We start from the raw sequence: 19,862 nt of genomic DNA, 5'->3' as shown, positions 1-19,862 counted from the left end.
CTTTGCATGTATTGTAATTTTTGGTTAAAAACTGGACATTTCAGGAAATATATTGTGGAAACTCTGAGCATTGAACAGCCCCCCCAACCCTGGGGGTGCTTGTCTTTGTTTTTGTTTGTTTGTTTATTTGTTTAATGACTTGGCTGGACCCTTAGTGAAGACTATTTCCCCTGCAGTGTGAAGCCTCTGATGTTCCTCCTCAGAGGGCACAGCCTTGGGCATGTACACAGTCACCCTGGGATGACAATGGTTTTAGCAGGGCTCTTTTTGACTGTCTCTTTCCCCAGTTTTTCTATTAAGCTGTTTGCCTCTGCTGATATCACACCTAGCTGTTAGGCTCCACCAATTACTGGCTCATTCCTTTATTGTTTTCAACAATGCTCTGGGGCACAAATCATTCTATAGTCTAGCTCAATTAAATTCAAGCCCCTCTGAAGGAGTAGTTTTGAGGCAAGTCTTTGAGGTTTGTTCTGACTGCTCTGAGCTGTCTCTTTTTCTGGTTCTCTCTGGTAATCTAGTTGCCCTATGGGTTAGCTTTTTGCTCAAATGGAGCTACCAGTCTCCTCTTAATTGTTTACTACCACAGTCTCCATTGTTTTAAAGAGCACTCTTAGGCTTCAACTTCTGCACAGCTTGTTTCAAATGAAGTTATTTCCTGTGGGGACACTTCAGAGCTCTCTGTTGTTATGGACTACTTTTCCCCTGGGGAAAATCTCTGAGCCCCTGCTCCAGGACTGGGGGGAAGGGAAGGTGCCCTCAGAATGACACCCCCTGCCTTATGAGTTAGAGGCTGGTTGGAGGTAGTAGCATCCCTCTTTTTGGCTTGCCTCTCCTGGCATGGAATCTCCACTCTACAATAAGCTGGGACAAGGGCAACCAGGGCCTCAATATTCTCAGCCCGTGGAACCTGGAGTAGAGGCACCACTATATTAATATGGGCTGAGTGGAGGATGGGATCCCCAAGTCTCCTGGCTGCACTCACCAGGAATTAGCCTCTGCAACTTGGAGCTCAGGAGATGGAGGGAGGCTAAATCCTAAAATGTTCTCAGTATCTTTTTTTCTTTATATTAGAGGTAAAGAAAAAGCACCCATAGGTGGAGAGGCCTCAGTTCTGTGGTCATCAGAGGTGGAGCCAAAGCAGAAGGCCCAGGTAGTTTAAATGGGATGGTGGGAATGGAATGGAGGGGCCTGAGGGAAGAAGGGGCACTCAGGGACCTGGCTCTCCCACTTGCGTCCTGACATTAGATCCAACACAGCTCTACCAGGCTCCACTCTGGGAATAAAAGCAAATAGGATGGGGTCTGTGCCAGCCACGTAGCACCAAGGGGCAACTCTGGAAGGTGCCACTATGAACCTGCCTTCCAGTCCTGCAAACACAGAGCAGAAGCCACCAGCCTTGCGCTGTCTGTGCCAATCGCTAGGGCATGTGAGTCAGCCAAGCCTTTCCCCAGAGCCTCCATTCTCTCTGCTTCAAATGGGGATCCCTGCCTTTTCTTTGTTTTTTTGGGTTTTTTTGGACTGTACAGACATGCTTAAAATCATACCAAGGCTTCAGATAACAAGGCAGGCCTGCGTTAGCCTTGAATATAAATCGAATATAGCCTGTCACAAAGAAGAAATAACAGTCCCTTCCGAAGCCTGAGGCACCTGCAGCTCTTCTGACCAGCTCTGCCAAGCCTTGTTTTTGTCAATGCACCACCCTACCTCTTGGACAAAGTGTGAGGGCTCTGCTGCCCACCAGGAGAGATGGACAAAGTCTGTTTGTCCAGAAACTTGGCAGGAGGTTCGGGTGAAGCAGCCTCGAAACAAAGGCACATTCTGAGATCCTGGTGGCGTTTGTCAGAGGAACAGAGCTTAGAGGCAACAGGCAAACTGTTTGGCGTGAGGCAGCTGATAAACAAACAGGGAAGCAAATTCAGGCCAGAGCTAGGGAAAGCCCCTCAGTCTCCTTTATTTGTTCTCTTTCTGAAGCACTGACTGGAAATAAAAGTCTGTTGGTACTGGCTGGAGGCAGAGGTCCCCACTTTATCCCCTTTGGAATCTGCCAGAGGGCAGGTCTGGGTTGTGAACTTGGTTAATATTCAGGCTGTCCCAACAGCCAAGTTGCCAGTCTCACACTAGCCAGTATTCCAGGGCAGCCTGCAGGCCTGATGGAAAGATAACAGCCTAAACTCTTCACCTTTGGCAGAGCCCACCCAGGCCCCAAAAGAGGTACATCTCTATGAGCTGCCACATGGAGTCCCATGTAGTTGTCCGTCAGATGCCAAGCTCAGTCTGTCTCATCGTTCCCGCCTTCGCTGCTCCTAGTGCCCCCCATAAGCACCCTGTTAGCAGAGGATAAGGCTCCCTTGTTCCTATTTCATACCTTTGGGCTGTGGGTGGAGAATCAGTGTGTCCTGTTCTGTCCAAGCCCTGACCCCAGGTCCCAAGACAGACAGCACAAGGCTAGTGCCTCCAGAGGCCCAGGCCCGTTGTTGGACATTCTATCATGGTGAAGGGCATAGCTGCCTGCAGCTCCACCCATGAGTTCCTAGAGGAAGGAAACTACCTTATACACCTATACACATAGGCAGACGCACCCACACAGTTCCCAGCTCAGACACCAGGTTCCCGCCTCCTGGCATTCTCTAAAAGGCATTTCCACAGCAGAACATGCCATCCTTGGGTCCCTGGCTGACCCGTCTTCCCTGTGAAAGGGTCAGGGGGTTGGCTCAGGTGGGCTTCTCTGTCCCAAAGGGTATGCCCATCAGGAGATCCCTTCAGAGGTATAAAGCAGAGACAATCTGAGGGTGGTCCCTCTACCTGTATGGTGCCAGAGAGATGCAGAAAACTTACTCAGGGCCCCTGCGCTTGATCTTGTTGGGGAGCTGAGGCCATTTCTCCCCCTGGCACAGTAGATTCAGACCTGTGTCCTATTCTCTGGGCCTTAGAATTCCACCCCAGGAAAGGGGCTCTGCCTCCAGCAAGTCTCATCACCCATTATACTGGCTACAACCTGGACCTTAGAACAGCTCCCACAATGCCCATGGTGCCCAGCCAGAGGTGATGAGGTCTTGCCCTTTCCACTCCTCATCCACCCACCTATGATGCCCATTTTGCTGGTGCTATGGGATATAGCATGGCACATGATCTCATCGAATCCTCCCAACAACTTGGATAAGCTGGACATTCTTATGATTCTCATTTTTAACAACTATAATAAAATTCACACAACATAAAATATACCATCTCAACAATTTTTAAGTGTACAGTTCAGTAGAGTTAAATATATTCACATTATCATGCAACCAATCTCCAGAACTCTTTTCATCTTGCAAAATGAAACTCTATATCTATTAAATAACTCCCTGTTTCCCTCTCCTCCCAGCCCTTGGCAACTACCATTCTACTTTCTGTTTCTATGAGCTTGGCTACTCTTCATATCTCATATAAGTGAAATCATACAGTTTCTGTCTTTTTTTTTTTTTTTTTTGTGGTACCCGGACCTCTCACTGTTGTGGCCTCTCCCATTGCGGAGCACAGGCTCCGGACGCGCAGGCTCAGCGGCCATGGCTCACGGGCCCAGCCGCTCCGCGGCATGTGGGATCTTCCCGGACCAGGGCACAAACCCGTGTCCCCTGCATCAGCAGGCGGACTCTCAACCACTGCGCCACCAGGGAAGCCCCAGTTTCTGTCTTTTTGTGTCTGGCTTATTTCACCTGGCATAATGTTCTCAAGTTTCATTCATGTTGTAGCATTGTGTCAGCATTTCCTTCCTTTTTAAGGCTGAATACTATTCCACTGTATGTATATACCACATTTTTTTATCCATTCATCTGTTGCTGGACATTTGAGTTGCTTTTACGTCTTTGGCTATTGTGAATAATACTGCCACGAACATGGGTATACAAATATTTCAAGATCCTGCTTTCAATTCTTTTGAATATACACCCAGAAGTGGTATTGCTGGATCATACGATAATTCTATTTTTAATTTATTGAGTCTGCCACACTGTTTTCTATGGTGGCTGCACCATTTTACATTTTGTGCATGAGGGTTCCAACTTCTCCACATCTTTGTTTGTTATTTTTCTGTTTTGTTTGTTTTTAATAGCAGCCAACCTAATGGATGTGAGGTGACATCTCATTGTGGTTTTGATTTACATTTCCTTAATGATTAATGATGTTGAGCATCTTTTCATTTGCTTGTGTCCCCTTTTATAGATAAGGAAATTGAGGCATTGATTGAGCAGTGATGCAACCTGTTTAAGTCAGCCCAGTGCTTGGGGGTGGGGTCAGAACAGACCCACCTGTCTGACTCCAGAGCTCCTCCTTGTGCCACCACCTTTCTAGGCAGAACCACCTCCCGCCTACTCACTTTCATGCTTCTCCCCTCCTTCCTCCCAACCACTAGTGCTCCTTTGCCTTTTATTTTACTCCCAGCACCCAAAAAGGTAGCAAGGAAGGGAAAGGCTGCTGAAAAAAGCAAATCCTGGTGCATGTGTGTGAGTGTGTGATGATGTGCATCCCCAGAGGTGTCCACAGGCCCTTGTGAGCACGGTACAACAGGGATAGCTATGGACTTGTAAGCCAGCAGCTACCTACCCCTCACACCCTGAGGTGAACAAAACCAGTAAAGAAGGGGAAAGAGACAGGTCAACCCAGCTGTCAAGGAGGGCTGCAGCCAGTAGGGCCAGCTCCAGCTCAGGTGCTGACCACACTTCTAGGAGCTAAGGTGGGGTGAGCTGGCCCCTACTTTTGGATCCCTCAGGATCAGGCTGTGGGCAGAGGGTGGGTAAGCACTAGGAACCCCTGCTAGGGGATCAAAGCCAGAGAAGCACGGCCACCTCAGGGCCCAAGGTAGGCATGGAACCAATGCTGGAGGAATCCAGAGGCGCTCCATAGGCTGAGCCCACTTTCTACTGGTCTTATAGACTTAAGAGGCACCACTCCCAGCTGCCCACCCATCTCTTGCCAAGGCAACTCCCACAGCTTCCTCACTGGTCTTCTTGATTTTCATAGCAGCTTGAGACAGTTCTTTCTAAAAACACAAATCTGACCATGTTACCCCTTCCTTGGAACCCTTACTATTTCCTCGCTGTCCTCAGAATATACTCAACTCTTCAACATTCCTACCAGGCTCACTGTGGACAGGCCCCTGTAGGCATTTCTAGCCTCACCTGCCATCCGTTGAACTCCAAGCCACCCTGATCTATGAAATCTCATTCCCAGAATCTTCCATGTTCTTTGCCTGGACAAGTCCTGCTCATATTTCCAGACTCAGTTCAAATTTATCATCCCTTCTTAAAGGAGTTCCTCACCCTGCTATCCCCACAGAGAAGGCCGTTTTTTTGCCCCAGGTCACACAACAAGCCAGCCAGTATTTGAATTCAGGTTCCAGAACCCTGTTATTAACCAGGTTTGATGTTAGCTCTCTCAAACACAGCCAGTGTCCCTGTCGGTATCTGAGCTTCAAAAGCAGACCCCACACCCCAGATGTGTATAGCCTGGTGTTCAGCACAAGGCCAGACATGGTGTCTAATTATTGCCACATTGTGCTGGGGAAGGGGATAAAAGACTAGCAGAGGCCATGCTCAGGTTTTCACATGGTGCAGAGGATGGGCCAGAAACTGGGAATCCTACCTGCCTGATTAATAGCAGGAGACTAGTCTATGAGGATACCCTCCTCAGAAGGAGATGTGCCTGACATAGCATCTCCTGGCCCTTACCAGATGCAAAGCAGGAAATGCAGAGGACAAAGTACGTGTGTATTCTGACTGCTGAAACTTAGAAATCCTGCCACCAAACCACTTAGGATGCTAAGGGGCTAATGGCATAAGCCGGAGCCTCTGTCCACCACTGGGCCCTATGCTCAGACGGTCTCTGTGAGTCTGTCCCTTCAGGAGTGCCCTGGGGCCAGGGTTATGCCTCCTCTAGTTCCCTGTACTCCACCCGTATCAGGAGGCCTTCTGCTCCTTTTCAGAGAAACTGGAGGCTCAGGACAGGACCCAAGCCTTACCATAGTTGTATGGCAGAGCAGGAGACCCCGTGATGCTTCCAGAAGCCTGTGGCCAGGGAACAGACCACACCTGCCCATGCCCTGCCCAGCAGCAAGACTCTTCTTTGTGTCTACACGTGGCTCAGCAGCATCCCCCACACCCCCTCCTCATGCCTCCGGCAGGAACTTGACTCAGGCTGTCCATCTGGGGAGTCTGGGGTTGGCAGTATCTAGGCTCTTGGGAAACAACTTCGTCTTTTGTGAAACTGCCAGAGGAAAAGGCAGTTGACAACTGCTTCCCTTCTCCCTTCTTCATCCCCTCCCTACAAGACAAACCGATGGGGAATGAGCCTGAGTCCTGCTCTCTTGGGCTGCACACCTGTGTTGGAAGTATAACCCAGGTGACTGCTGGCCAGGTTTGATGAGTGGGGGACGCTGACCCAGGCACTGCCAGGGTGTCTCGAGGGGGACTGATGCAGATACTGGGTCGCTCACATACCCACCTCGGTCACGATGGTGGACAGGTAGATGTCCTGGTTGAACTCCCAGCCATCCAGGCAGCCCTCTTGCTCCAGCTGCTCCAGGTCCACGTCGCGCCCCGGCTCCAGCCCGAGCGCCGAGAAGTTGACGATCGTCGCGAGCCGGTAGCGGCGGCAGCTGTGAGGCACCTCGCGGCCGTCCTGCAGCTGCAGCGGGAGGCTGTGGTTGCGCCACACGCTGCTCAGGTTCGCTGTGTCCGGCACCCGACAGTGGTGCTCCGGGGTCCCCGCCAGGAACACGATTGACATACCGTTGAAGCCGTTGGGGATGATGCTGGCGCTGAGCAGGAAGAAGATGAGGCGCTGGAAGAGCCCCCACTCGCCCAGGAAGGCAGTCACCTCGTCGTAGTCCTGCATGCTCCCCGCCGCTGCTCTGCAGTTGGCAACGAGGGATGATGAGAGCGTTCCCCGGACAGTGTCGCGCGGTGGAAGGCGTTCCCCGGGGGCGTCAGAACGTTCTCGCGGGCCAGGCCGGCTGAGGGAAAGCGAGGCGCGCGGCCTGCACCGTTCCCAGGAAACGGGCTGCGGGCGTTGGAAGGTTCCTAGGAGCTGGACGCAAAGCTGGAAGCCACGGTAGAAACTCGGGACCACACCCCGATCCCGGTTGGGGCGGGGCAGGGCGAGGCAGCGGGCTGGATGGGGTGGGGCTCCGGGGCGGCTCCGCCCGTGCTCTGCTCCTCGCCCCCGGCGACCCCGCCAGACACCCCGCTGAGGCTAGGAGGTCAGCGGTGCCGCCTCCGTACGGAAAATAGGCCCAGTTCCCGCGCCCCATCCCCGGCCCCCGCGCCCCCTAGGTGCTGAGCGCCCAGCCCCGGGCTGCCGGGTAGGGCCTCACGGGCGAGCGGGCGAATGGGAAGAGTCGAGGCCGCAGAGCAAGGTCTTTGAGAGGTCGGGCCTCGACCCTGTCTGTCGGCGTCGCCACAGACCTCGTCCCGGGCAGGGGTCCTCTGCCGCTTCCAGCCCGAAGGGGGCCTCGAGCGGGGCGCTGACGGGCTAGTGCGTGGGGCCTGTGCTCTGCGGGCGCAGGGTCGACAGAAGCGCGCCCTCTCCTCTGGCCCGCCGCAGCGCAAGTGGCCGGCGCCCGCCCACCCGGCGCTCATCAACCCCCAAGCTGGATTCAGTCACCTGCCGGCGGCTTCGGGACAGCCCGGAAAAGGGGGAAACAGGGATGATCAAGATCGCGGTGCGTCAGAGACAAGCTCGGACTGAGGGGAGGTGGGGAGCAAGGACTACCGGGTCGTCCCAGGATCCTTTTGGGGCCTCTGGAGAACATACTACACGGAGCTTGGTCCTTCGTGAGAGTACGGTAATGGAGGCCCAGCTGTCACTACTCCTGGGCTCTGATTTTGATCCCCTGGGGCTCTTCATTGAGGCTGGCTGCCAGAGTCTTCTTGGACTGGAGGCCTCAAGTTTGCAGAAGGGGCACCCCATGGTCCGGTAACAGAGGGAGGGAGGAAGGGAGGAGGAGAAGGTCCAGTTTGCCGCCCAGTTCTGGCAGGGTAACCAGAGCAGGGACCAGTCTGCTCGTGTCCAGGCTTAAGGCCCCTCTGCTGTTGTGAGAGCTAGCCTGGGCCTGCAGTGGGAGTCCTGGGGTTCCTGAGGCAGATGTGATTGACAGGATGAAGGTCCCATCTCTTTGGAGATTTTGTACAAGTGTGTTCGCTTCTCCAGGCGCTGGTTAAGAGGTGGGAGACGTTTCTGCCTCATTTTTTGTAGCCTCCAGTCTACAGGGAGAGGGGCTTCCTACCGCCTTGGAACCTCAGTTTCCTTATGTGTAATAAGACCATATGTCTAGATGTGCCAGGACAGCTGTGATTTATGCCTATTAGTCCAGTAGAATTGTTAATAGCGTTTCCCTTTCCTTTCACAAGAATCCTTCTTTGAACAATATTTCCTGTGCTCATTGTCTTACTTAGCTTAGATTTCAGCTTCCCCTGTCCCCCAATGAAAAATCAAAGCCTGAGATAAGAATTTATGTGGAGATCATTTATTTATAGTAGTGATCCCAAGGAAGGGAGTGAAGGACTAGGTAGAGTGAACAGGGAAGGAGGTAAGGCTGACACAAGACTGTGTAATTGAGCTGGTCATTGGTACTGACCAGGATCAGTGACAGTGATGTGCTGTGACATCAGAGCTTGAGACCAAAGGAAAAAATTAGTAATAACTGATCGTATCTTAAAATTTTGATGTTTTGTTCATCATGGATTTTTATATTCGTTTTGATTTTTAAAAATACTATGTTAAAATATTATTTATCTTGATTATTGAATTTCTTGGCACCCCCTTAAATTTTGCACCTGAGGCAAGTGACTCACTCTTTTTACTTGCCTTAGCTTTTTCCCAACCCTAATTGCTGTGGGTAATTGGGATTTGATCCAGCTGGGACCTTCTAAAGAGCCTTAGAGAATGAAGAGGCATTTGTTTACTAGTTCTGGCTCCACTGGTCGACTCCCTTGCACTTTCAGGGTGTACATGTGTGAGAGCCAGCAGGTACCACTTCACAAAACTGTTTGCCATAGCCCATGAGTATATGTAAGTCCATACCTTGAACTACTTCGCCTGCCATACAAAATGCCCAAGTACACTGCTTATAGCTGGACCATTGGGAGGATTTCCCTTCACCATTGTCCTTTAGGGCCACTCCTAAGTGGGGCTATGTTGCAGTAAACAATCCAGTTTTTGGCTGATAGCACCTGTGAGACAGGGCTGAGTATTTTTTTCCCTCTATCAGTTGGTTATAGAGAACCACCCCCATAAGACCATAGGTTTGAGTTGAGGGAGAAGTGTTGGTATAGCTGAGGTGTAGGTGTCATGGAGTCTGAGCCACCTGTTCATTAACTTACCTGAACTGTATGGACCTGCTCAATCCTGATCCTGACTCTACCATTTCTATTATATGATGGATTGCTTATGTGCCTGCTTAATCTTATGACTTGATAGAATTTGACAATAACTAGCTCTTACTGGATATTTCCAGTTGCATAGACCCTTGATGTCCCATTGGCAGGTATAGCCAAATAGCTGCTTTTCAAAAGGCAAATAGCTCCCTGCTACAGAAGGCATGACCTTGCTCTGGCACCCTAGAGATCTTACTGAAACTCTTTTATTATGGCTTATCAGAGACTTTACCCAGCATCCTTATCACCATGAACACCTCTAGCAACATTGATTCTGCTGGGTCATGTGGACCAAATGGCAGGGAACCTTGTACTATAGTTGGACACATTGCAGAGCTCTCTCTTGCTCTGGGCTTCACTCAAAGGTGGGAGCCTTCCAAGGCACCCATTAAATGGGTTAGAGCAGTATTCTCACCAAGCACTATGTCTTTTTATTAGTGGTAGAGGGTACAGGGTACAACAACTTGCCTTTACCTTACAGAGGATGGCCTGGCACGCTTCAGACTACTGGATCCCTAATAACTTCACCAGTTGGCTTCAAAATAACATGGGGCTTCCCTGGTGGCGCAGCGGTTGAGAGTCCGCCTGCCGATGCAGGGGACACGGGTTCGTGCCCCGGTCCGGGAAGATTCCACATGCCGCGGAGCGGCTGGGCCTGTGAGCCATGGCCGCTGAGCCTGCGCGTCCGGAGCCTGTGCTCCGCGGCGGGAGGGGCCACAGCAGTGAGAGGCCCACGTACCGCAAAAGCAAAAACAAAAACAAAATAATATGGAATGAAAGAAGTGGGTGAGGATATAGATGAAATAAGATTGGCCATAATATTGGTCCTAGGGTTTCATTTTACTACTTTGTCAACTTTTATATACATTTAACTCACTCTGGAACAAAAAGTGAAAAAAACCTTCACCAGCATGGAAGGCCCTCAATCATACTTTTTATCTCCCATCTTCTGGTATGAATGTGTCTTACTAGGACATCTGCTCACTAGGTTATGTTATATTAGCATTATGTCATCAGTACAGTGGACCATCATGATGTTCTATGGAATATCAAGACAAAGTCACTAAATACTATATTGTGACAGAGAGCCGGAGAATTAACATAACCTAAGGGCAAAACAGTGATATGTACTGCTATTCATCCCACATAAAAAAAGCTTTTGATCCTCCATACTGAGGGATATAAAGAAGAAAACCTTTGATGTTGGTGCTAATCTCTGTAATTCCTCCAAGGAGGTGGTTTTACTTCTGATGTAATAAATTGGTCAAAAATGTGGGTGTGTTAGAGGCTTCTGTTTGGTCCTTCCTACCATAATTTCTCTTATTTAATAGGACAGGGAGTAAATGTTAGGGTCTTGCCAGCTGCTAAGTGTATCTCTCCTAGGTATGCACTTAGGGACCAGGGAACTACTAAAGATCCAGTGTGGATCTTTAAATCCACTAGACTTGCTTGCAGGAGAACTCCATTTACCACCTGGCTTTCATGAGCCCCCAGTATAACTGGGGGACCCTAATGGTGCTTCCTGTCCATTAGTATCAGGGCCAGCTCATACTCTGTATCCAACAGCTCTTGACAGCTCTGGGTCTTTCCCTTTCCTCAGGCCAGAGTTACTCAGGTTAAAGGCCACTGCTATGGACTGAATTGCGTCCCACCCCACCCCACCCCACCCCCCACCCCCCACCAAATTCATATGTTAAAGCCCTAACCTCCAGTGTGGAAGTATGGTTGGAGATGGGGCCTTTGGGAAATAATTAGGTTTAGATTAGATCATGAGGGTGGGGTTTTCATGATGGGATAGTGCCCTTATGAGAAGGGACACCAGAGAGATATCTACAAGCCAGGAAAAAGACTCTCACAGGAACTGAATTGGCCAGCACTTGATCTTGGACTTCCCAGCCTTCAGAATTGTGAGAAATAAATTTCTATTGTTTAAGCAACCCAGTCTGTGGTATTTTGTTATAGCAGCCTGAGTAGTCTGAGATAGCCACAGATCCCTTACAGGGAAAGATTGGGGAAGTAATTATCATAAATACTTTTAGCAGTATAGGAGGGTTCTTCCTTAAAGAGACTTGGACTCCTTTTCAATTAATAGGCTCTGAGCTCGTGAACTGGCCTGGATCTGGGAAATTTATGAGGAAACACTATTTTCCATTGTAGCAGTTGTCATCAGCCTTCTGATCACTAGCTCTTCCTTTTGGGGGTAAGGTTGTTATATAAGTCAAGTAATAGTCAATATGCCCGTTTATTTAACTCCTAGGAAAAGCATGGTGTATTAGCCATCGCCACAGATCCCATGGGTTGAAGCCCTCTGGTTGCCCCTTTGGTCTGTAATTACATTCACCCTGCCTCTGTTGTTTAAGTGTCACCATCCAGCCTCTGCTATTCTAGAATCCTACCATCCCCACTAACACTAGAGATCCACACCTGTGCATTTTCTATTGCCTTAGTGAAGGGAGTGTCTGATGAACTTGGCTTGGGAATATAATCCGGTGATAGGTTCTCTGGTCTTGCGTGTTAAAAACAATCTAACATTCTCACTCCCCTGGGCCTTCTGACTCCTTTGATACTGTCAAGAAAGCTCTGGCATTTCCACCTCATTTCCATAGGCCATAACTGTATCCAAGTACCGAAGAGCCATCTCAGAAGTTTATGAAGATGGTTTTATGTATCCTTGCTTGGATGTTAAACCCAGCGTAATGAGAGAATGCTTCCAGATTAGTAAATTCCCACACATTTTACCCCTGTTCCTACCAGAACATAGGTCCTGTCATTTTTTCAATATATATGCTATTTCCTTGTGGATCAGGGACTGTATTTCCCCACTTAGGCTATGCTGAAACCTAATTCTAGTATAGAGACCATGAGGGGAGGTAGGGAGGATCCGGAGGAGGATAGGCGTCACCTCTGGAGCCACTTGCCTTAGGAGGAGTCTTGGCAGGGATTCCAGTCAGAGAGAGAGGATTCCAGTCAGAGAGAGAGGCTACTCTCCTGTAGTATGGGGAAGAGAGCTGCTGCTGCTGGCCTTGAAGGTTTGGGGGAATCCAGGAATTAAAAATTCTCAATTAACGGACCCAAATGTCCCTGTTCCATGTTCCAGGGTTCCGTGTATTTTGTATCAGGGCCATGACTTTGTCATAGACCTAACAAAGCTGTGCATGCAGCCTTTTGTTGTAGCTCTCCTACCCTTATAGTTAAATCAATTAAATAAGCCCTGGGTTTGATTTCCAACACAGTCTGTCCTGTGGCTGCAGGAGATAAAGCTTCTGTGGAGGCCTCCTGGCTTTCACAGTGTACCTTGAGTTTAGAGTTGGCTGACCTGGGACTATCATTTCTTTTTCCAAGGCTTCTAAAGCACTTAGCAAAAGTCAGTCAAGGCCATCATCCTTATAATCACCATTGTCCTCATATGTTCTCTGTGCCATAAGCAGGGTTTCTCAATCTTGGCACTATTGAAATTCTGAACCAGATTATTCTTTCTTGTGAGGGGCTGTCCTATGTATTTCAGGATGTTCAACAGCATCTCTGGCCTCTACCTATTAGATGCCATAGCACACTCCCCTAGTGGTACCGGGCATTTAGCAATGTCTCCAGACATTGCTAAATGTCCCCTGGGGGGTAGAATAGCCCCTGATTAAAAAGCACTGACACAAGCCAATGCTTCACTTTCCCCTTGCATCTCTTTCTAATCTCTAATCACAGGCGTTCTGGTAAATGATGCTACTGCATGCTGGGATTATTACCATCCTACTTACTAACAGTAATGGGGTCCTTATCTCTGTCAGAAAGGGGACTGTTCCAGTTCTAGAGTCCCTTCCTTGCAAGTCTGCCTTCTAGACTGCCTTCTATTTGGGAATGGCTCTAAGGGAACAGGAGTAAGGGATGGTGGAGAGTAAAACAGAGAAGAAGAAAAGCAAGTACAAAGGTACAGCATAGGGTTGTTTACAGCTGTGGGGACCTGGGGGAATGTGTCTCAGAAATGTCTAAGATTCAGAAGTAGGCAACATTAATCCATAGGTTCCCACCCTTCTTGGTTCAGGTGTGCCCTGTTGGGTGTTAACCCCCCAGTACTTCCAGATTGCACACCCGTGCATGTTGAGCGGGTTTCTATATGTGTTCCATGCCTCAGCGTCCGAGGAGTCCGGGAGCAGAAAGTGAGAAGTAAGCAGCACAGCTAAGATTGGGATACCCCAGAGAAGCTGGTGGCTATATCAGTGGCTGGTTGCTATAAACAGTGTGCCTGGAATATCTGAAGTTGTGAGCTTGAGGAGTCCTATGTGGTCATCCTACTTATATATGACCACGGAGGATGCAGCCTGTGCTGCCCTTCATTGGGTGCTGCCCAGGAACATGAGGAAGGCTAGACCCTGGCAACCTCATTTATAGGTTCAAACCCTGCCTCTGCTCCTTCTGACCAAAAGGGCCTGGAGTCAACTATGTGGGGCGGGTGGATCCCTGGGCCACCCCCTGGCACCCAGGCAATCTGCTCCAACCCAGACACCTGCCATGTGAACACTAAACCAGTGGTTGGGAAAGGCAGACGGATGAGATTGCAAAGGTTGGCAGAGGATAGACCATACTTGACCTAAAAGATTCTTAATTTAAAAAATTTAATTAGTTAATTAATTTTTATTGAAGTGTAGTTGATTTACAATATTATGTTAGTTTCAGGTGTACAGCACGGTGATCCAGACACATAAATATCTATATCTCCATATATATATATATATATACACTATATATTTTTAGATTTATATTTTAAAATATATATGTATTTCAGTTATATATAGATATATTTTCAGATTCTTTTCCCTTGTAGGTTATTAAAAAATATTGAGTATAGTTCTCTCTGCTGTACAAACCTAAGTGGAGTCACAGTAGGACAGTCAGCTTAAGATTGAGCCTGTAGGGGAAGAACCATCCCTTGGCTGGGCCTCTGAGCTCTATCCTCCCAGACTAATTCCAGTGGGACTGGGTGAGACTACAAAAAGAGGGCGGGGGAAGTTTGGAAGGGATCTATTATTAGGCAGTGCAAACAACCCAAGGCACTCTTGAGAATGAGCATTTGGAGAAGAAAGGAGAAGCTGGGCCAGAAGCTTGAGGAGGCTGGTGCCTCAGGGACAGGCAGGGGAGTGGACAGGAACACAGGCTGAGAAGGCACTGCATGAAGTGGGAGGGGGAGGTGGTGAGGAGTCAGAACAGCCCATTTAGCGCAGGGATCCGAACCTGACCCCAGGCCCAAGTCAGGCAGGTGTGGGGGTGAGTTCGTGCAAGCCAGAGTTTATGAACAGGTGCTGTGGGCACCAGCCTTGTCTACACCCAGACCCAAAGCTTCAGGGGTCACCTTGACTCAGCTCATCTTCCACCATTCCATGCTCCATGGAGGAGCCTGGCCCTGTGTGAAGAGCTGGTGCCTCTGAGCTGCACTCTGGGCTGTTCTAGGGACCTTGACAAGCAGAGATAGGCCAGCACCCTTCAGAAGTGGCCTGGCAAGAGTCACTAGGCTGTTGGTAGGACAGGCAATGTTCTCCAGGGAAGATGCGTACTTGCGACTGCCCTGGGTGTTCTTGCCATGGAGATCAGCTAACCAGCGTGTGACCTCGGCAAGTTTCTCAACCTTTCTAAGCTCATCCATGAAGTGAGGATAATAACTGTACTTCCTTTCAGGTTTATGTGAAGATGAAAGAAGAGTAATATCAGTTCACTAAGGACTTGAAGATGAAGACCTGGGACATATTAGCTCCTATGATATTTCTTACCCAGTTTGCATCCTCTGAGACTTCCTCTGAGTCTGTAACCACTCTGGCTTCCCATGAAATGTGCCTTTAGGCCAAGAATACCCTGGAGAGAAGCCGAGTGTCCTTCCACTGCTGCCTGTATTGGTAAAGAAGCTGGTGTATGGTGTGGTGCTTCAGCCTCTGAGCTTCGCTAACCCAGTCAGACTGGGGAGACAGACCTGCTCACAGGGCTGGTCAGTCAGGTCTCTGAGCCCACATGGCTGAGGCCAACCCCAGACCCTGCAGGAACAGGTAAGGCCTCTGGCAGCCTTTCCTGGGATTTCTAGCCTCTACCTTCAGCCACAGATGGTCCACATCAGACAGGAGCAAAGACAAAATTTGGTTTCCAAGTAGTTTCCTACTTGTGGTAGAGGGGGCACAGAAGAACGGTCCTTGCTTATTACAGACCCCTTTACTACCCTCATTTCTTTTTAGACTTCCACCTCTTTTCAGAGGTGCTAAGGACTATTTTGTGGGAAAATTTTGAACATTATGTGAGAAAATGATAAACCAGGAAATTACCCAGAGTTGTAGAAAGCAAATCAGGGGTTAGCATGGGGACTAAAGTCAAGAAGCTGTTACCCTGGGTAAGAATGAGCCCCAGGATGGAGCTGCAGTGCAGATAAGCTGGGCAGGGGGACCCACAGGTGGAGGAGGGGGCAGGGCACTCCCTGAGTGGTCAGCAGGACTCTCTGGGCCCATAGCCCATGCTTCTGGGCATCACAGTGCAGGTCACAACACCCCTAACTCAGCTGTCATGGGCTGTTACCACAGGGCCAGGCTGCTGTGCCACCAAGAGGGGCTGAGTCCTTGGCCAGGAAGGGAGGGCTGGCTTGAAGGAGCATCTGGGTTTCTCCTGCCCTCACCCCTTTCCTTGGTTCTCAAGGTGGAAGGTGGGAGAATAAAGCTTATCACACAGAGAACCAGAAAGAAGGACTCAGTTTTCATTTCTAGCTCCTTGGAGGGTCAAGGAAGCCTGTAAGAGTCTGGAAAAAGATCTTGAGGAAGCTGAATTTACAGATCAGCACAACTGCAATTATGGGGACCTGAGGCAGGGCTGTCAGCAAATTTCAGCAGGGACTGCACCCCATGGGACCTTGTGGGCTGGGTTCAGGAGTTTAGACTTTGTCCTAATGGGACTTTGTCCTAATGGGAAGCCATGGAAGCTTTAATAGACAAGAGTGGCATAGTCAGATTTGCATTTTAAAAATCTCTCTTTGGGCTTCCCTGGTCGTGCAGTGGTTGAGAGTCTGCCTGCCGATGCAGGGGACATGGGTTCGTGCCCAGTCTGGGAAGATCCCACAGGCCGCGGAGCGGCTGGGCCCATGAGCCATGGCCGCTGAGCCTGCGCGTCCGGAGCTTGTGCTCCGCAATGGGAGAGTCCACGACAGTGAGAGGCCCGTGTACCGCAAAAAAAAAAAAAAAAATCTCTCTTTGCTGTTGGGTGGAGAAAAGATTGAGGGGCCAGATGGGAGACAGGAAGGCCAGTCAGGAGGCTGTTACAGGCCAGGCAGGAGAATGTAGGGGCCTGAACTGGGGCTTGGAGCTATGGAGGACAGCTATGGAGGCTAGTTAGGGATTAGTCAGGGATGAATGCAGTCATGCCTACGAACTGGTCTCCTTGCTTCCACCTTTGCCCCTTACAGTCTATTCTCCATACAGCAGACACAGTCATCCTGGTTAAAACATAAAAGCCCAGGTCATGCCACTCCTCTGGCTTCTCCTCTCCGAGTAAAAGCCAAAGTCCTTCCTGAGGCTTACAAGGTCAACGTGGCCAGTCTTCCCACCCCCACGTCTCTCTGAGCTCGTATACTTCTACTGGCACCTCACTTACACTACTCCAGACATTTCTTCGCTGTTCTTAGGACAGGCAAGCACATGTCTCCTCCTCCCTGCCCCGTCCAGGGCCTCTATGTTCCCTGCTCCCTTGGCCTGAAATGCAGTTTACCAGATATCCACACAGATGCTCCCTTACTCCTTATTTTCTACTGTAATATCCTATTTATTTCCATTAAGCACTGCTTATCATCTGTGCTTTTTAAATATGTTTGTTCAAAATGTCTCCTAGTATGTAGCACAATGCCTGGAACATAGTAGATTCTTAGTAAATAATTAGTTGAATGAATGAGTTGAGGTTGAGGTTGAGGATGCAGGAATGAGGCAGTTGCCCTCTAGGCCTTACCTCCTCTTGAGGGTTTAGGCAGTATGCCAGCAGAAACTAGGAGAGCAAGGTGAGGAGGAAAGTGGTAAGAGGCAGGGAGGCCCAAGGTATGTGTGTGTCAGAGAGAGGGTCGGTGCTGGCCCCAGGGCCCCTGCACCTCTCCATGCCTGACCTGAGATCTGGGCAGGATGGTGGTAGGTCTGGGCCAGGCTCTGACCAAGGAGATCATAGGCTGTGTCAGAAGAATCAAGAAGGAATGGAAGGGGTAGGATGGAGGGCATGTGGATGGGAACTACTACTGATTTTGCCTGGGGATGGGCCGGCCAAGGCTTTGCTCTAGGGGAGCAGACAGTGGAGCTGGGCTTTAAAAAGTGAGTAGGAATTTGCTGAATGAAGAAGAAAGAATAAAGGCATTTCGAGCTTGAGAAAAGGTCTGAGGGTATGAAAAGCCAGGATTGCTCAAAGAACGGTGAACAGTCTTGGGTAGCAGAGGAAGTAAGACACACGGTCGGTCAGCAACCTGCAGTCCAAGAGGCCTTAAATGGTAGGCCTACAATTGATCGGTCAGGGGCTCTATCCTGAGGGCCCTGGGGCCATGTTGGCCAGGGGAGGGGGTCCATGAAGCAAGGGAATAAGAGAATTCTCCAGCTGTCCTGAAATGGGCCGCAGAAATGCTTAGGAGGCAGAACCCCAGACACAGTGATGGGTAGGATGGGATGGCTGGGGAGAAGGTGTAGAGAATGATGTCCAAGCCTCTGGTTTGAAGGCCCCTGAGGTGAAGATGTGAGAGAGGGGCAGGTTTCGGGACAATAACGAGGGGTCGGTCTGGGGCAGGTGGGCTGGGATTTCTGAATTGGGGACCCTAGATCTGTGTCTCCTCCTGGAGACTCAGCTGCCCCGTCTCAGGACTGGGACCCTGGGTCACAAAGACCTTGTTCCGTAGCTTGTCCCAAGCTTTTCATGGTCCAGCACATTTGGGGTCAGTCAGGGCCCCTGGGCAAAGGAGGTAGTTGGGGCACTGGGTAGAGCCTGGGCCTTGAAGCAGGGAAGACTGGCAGCTCTGGCGCCACTCCTCTTGGCTACTGCCCCCCCCCCCCCCCCCCGCAGGATGCCTACCTTGGCAAGGGTTGATCTGGTTGTGAAACCGTGTACAAGCCCCTGTGTCCTTGTCTTTTGAAGTAAAAGGCTGACTCAAGTGTTAGTGATTGGGAAATGTGAAGATGTAGAAACAAAGAATAGCTGTTGGGCTGGGAAAATGGTAAAAATTAGACTATAAATCTGTCACATGGCAGAATCACCGAACTCCCAGTTCCCTGAAAGATATAAAGGTCTGACACACATTACTAAGCTGTGTTTATAGGAAGCAGCCCCCCTCCCACCAGATGAAAACTGCTGACCCCAAGAACATAGACCCTAGACTGGTTAAAGCCAGAAGGTTGATGATGCTTGAAACTTCACCTTATGCCAACCAGTCTGATAACTGTCCACAAGCTGATAATGCCCTGCTCCTTGAACACTATAAAACTCCTCACTACCCCCTCCAAGGTGGGTCACCCAGTCTCGAGGGCATTAGCTCACTGTGGCCCCCTTTGCCTGGCAAAGCAATCAAAGCTATTCCTCTCTACTTCACCCCAAAACTCTGTTTCCGAGTTTCTATTCAGCACTGGTGAACAGAGGCTGAGTCTCCGCAACAGTTGCTGCAGCTTTGCTTGATCTTGATCTTAATGGTACCTGGGTAACTGGAGGACCCCTCAATTGGGGTGGGTAGGCCCCGTGTGGGGAGGTGGTGACTGTGGGATTAAGGCGAGTAAGGGCGGCTGCTGGGAGTGGGGAGCCAGGTTTCGGCAGGTTTGAGTCTGGCAGAGGGGTGGGGGCCTGTGCCTGAGGCTACAGGATTTTTTCACTGGAGATCCTGAGCCTAATAGCTTCCCCCGCTGCGGGCCAGTCCTCTGCTCACCGTATGAGCCCGTGGTGCCTGACCTTGTCTGCAGACTGCACGGGCCTGCAGGACCAGGGCACAAGACTCCAGCCACTCAATTCTCAGAGGACACTTGCACACTGCCCTGTGCTCCTTGAGGCAGGGGAGGGGTGGGGTCCGCGGGAGGAGCCTTGGAAGAAATTCCTAGGAACTAATTAAAGCAGGAACACAAGATCTATAAAAAGAAAATGGAAATAAAAATATACCAGAGTACTTCACAACACTCTGTCAATGAAAAAAGTTAATCAATAGTCAACCTAAGAAAGAAATGAAAGATTTTATTTGAGCCAAACTGAGGATTATAGCCCAGGAGACAGTCTGAGAGCACTCTGAGAACTGTTCGTAGAGGTAGGTGGGGAGGTCAATATATATGTGATTTTGTTTAAGTGGATACTACCAATCCAGCTCACATCTCAGTAGAAGGTTGCTGCTAGCCATGAGCAACAGACATCTTAGTTAATGGTTTTAGTATGGTTTTAGTTTCAGTATGAGAAGATGCAAGAATCAAGGTTCTTAAAAATTTCTCCTGAAAATAT

At 49.7% G+C, this 19,862-nt stretch overlaps 1 protein-coding gene across 1 annotated transcript in view; it reads right to left on the bottom strand.

Moving 5' to 3' along the window:
- Nucleotides 1–7,269, bottom strand: part of SLC22A4 (solute carrier family 22 member 4) — a 49,709-nt gene extending 42,440 nt beyond the window's left edge. The window contains exon 1 of the mRNA XM_067731693.1: nucleotides 6,481–7,269. Coding sequence (XP_067587794.1) covers nucleotides 6,481–6,873 — 393 coding nt within the window. The 5' untranslated portion in view covers nucleotides 6,874–7,269. The remainder of the gene's footprint in view (nucleotides 1–6,480) is intronic.
- Between the last annotated feature and the right edge of the window lie 12,593 nt (nucleotides 7,270–19,862).

This window comes from Pseudorca crassidens, chromosome 3 (genome assembly GCF_039906515.1).
Source record: "Pseudorca crassidens isolate mPseCra1 chromosome 3, mPseCra1.hap1, whole genome shotgun sequence".
NCBI classification, from domain to species: domain Eukaryota; kingdom Metazoa; phylum Chordata; class Mammalia; order Artiodactyla; family Delphinidae; genus Pseudorca; species Pseudorca crassidens.
This window is presented reverse-complemented; position numbering and strand designations above follow the sequence as displayed.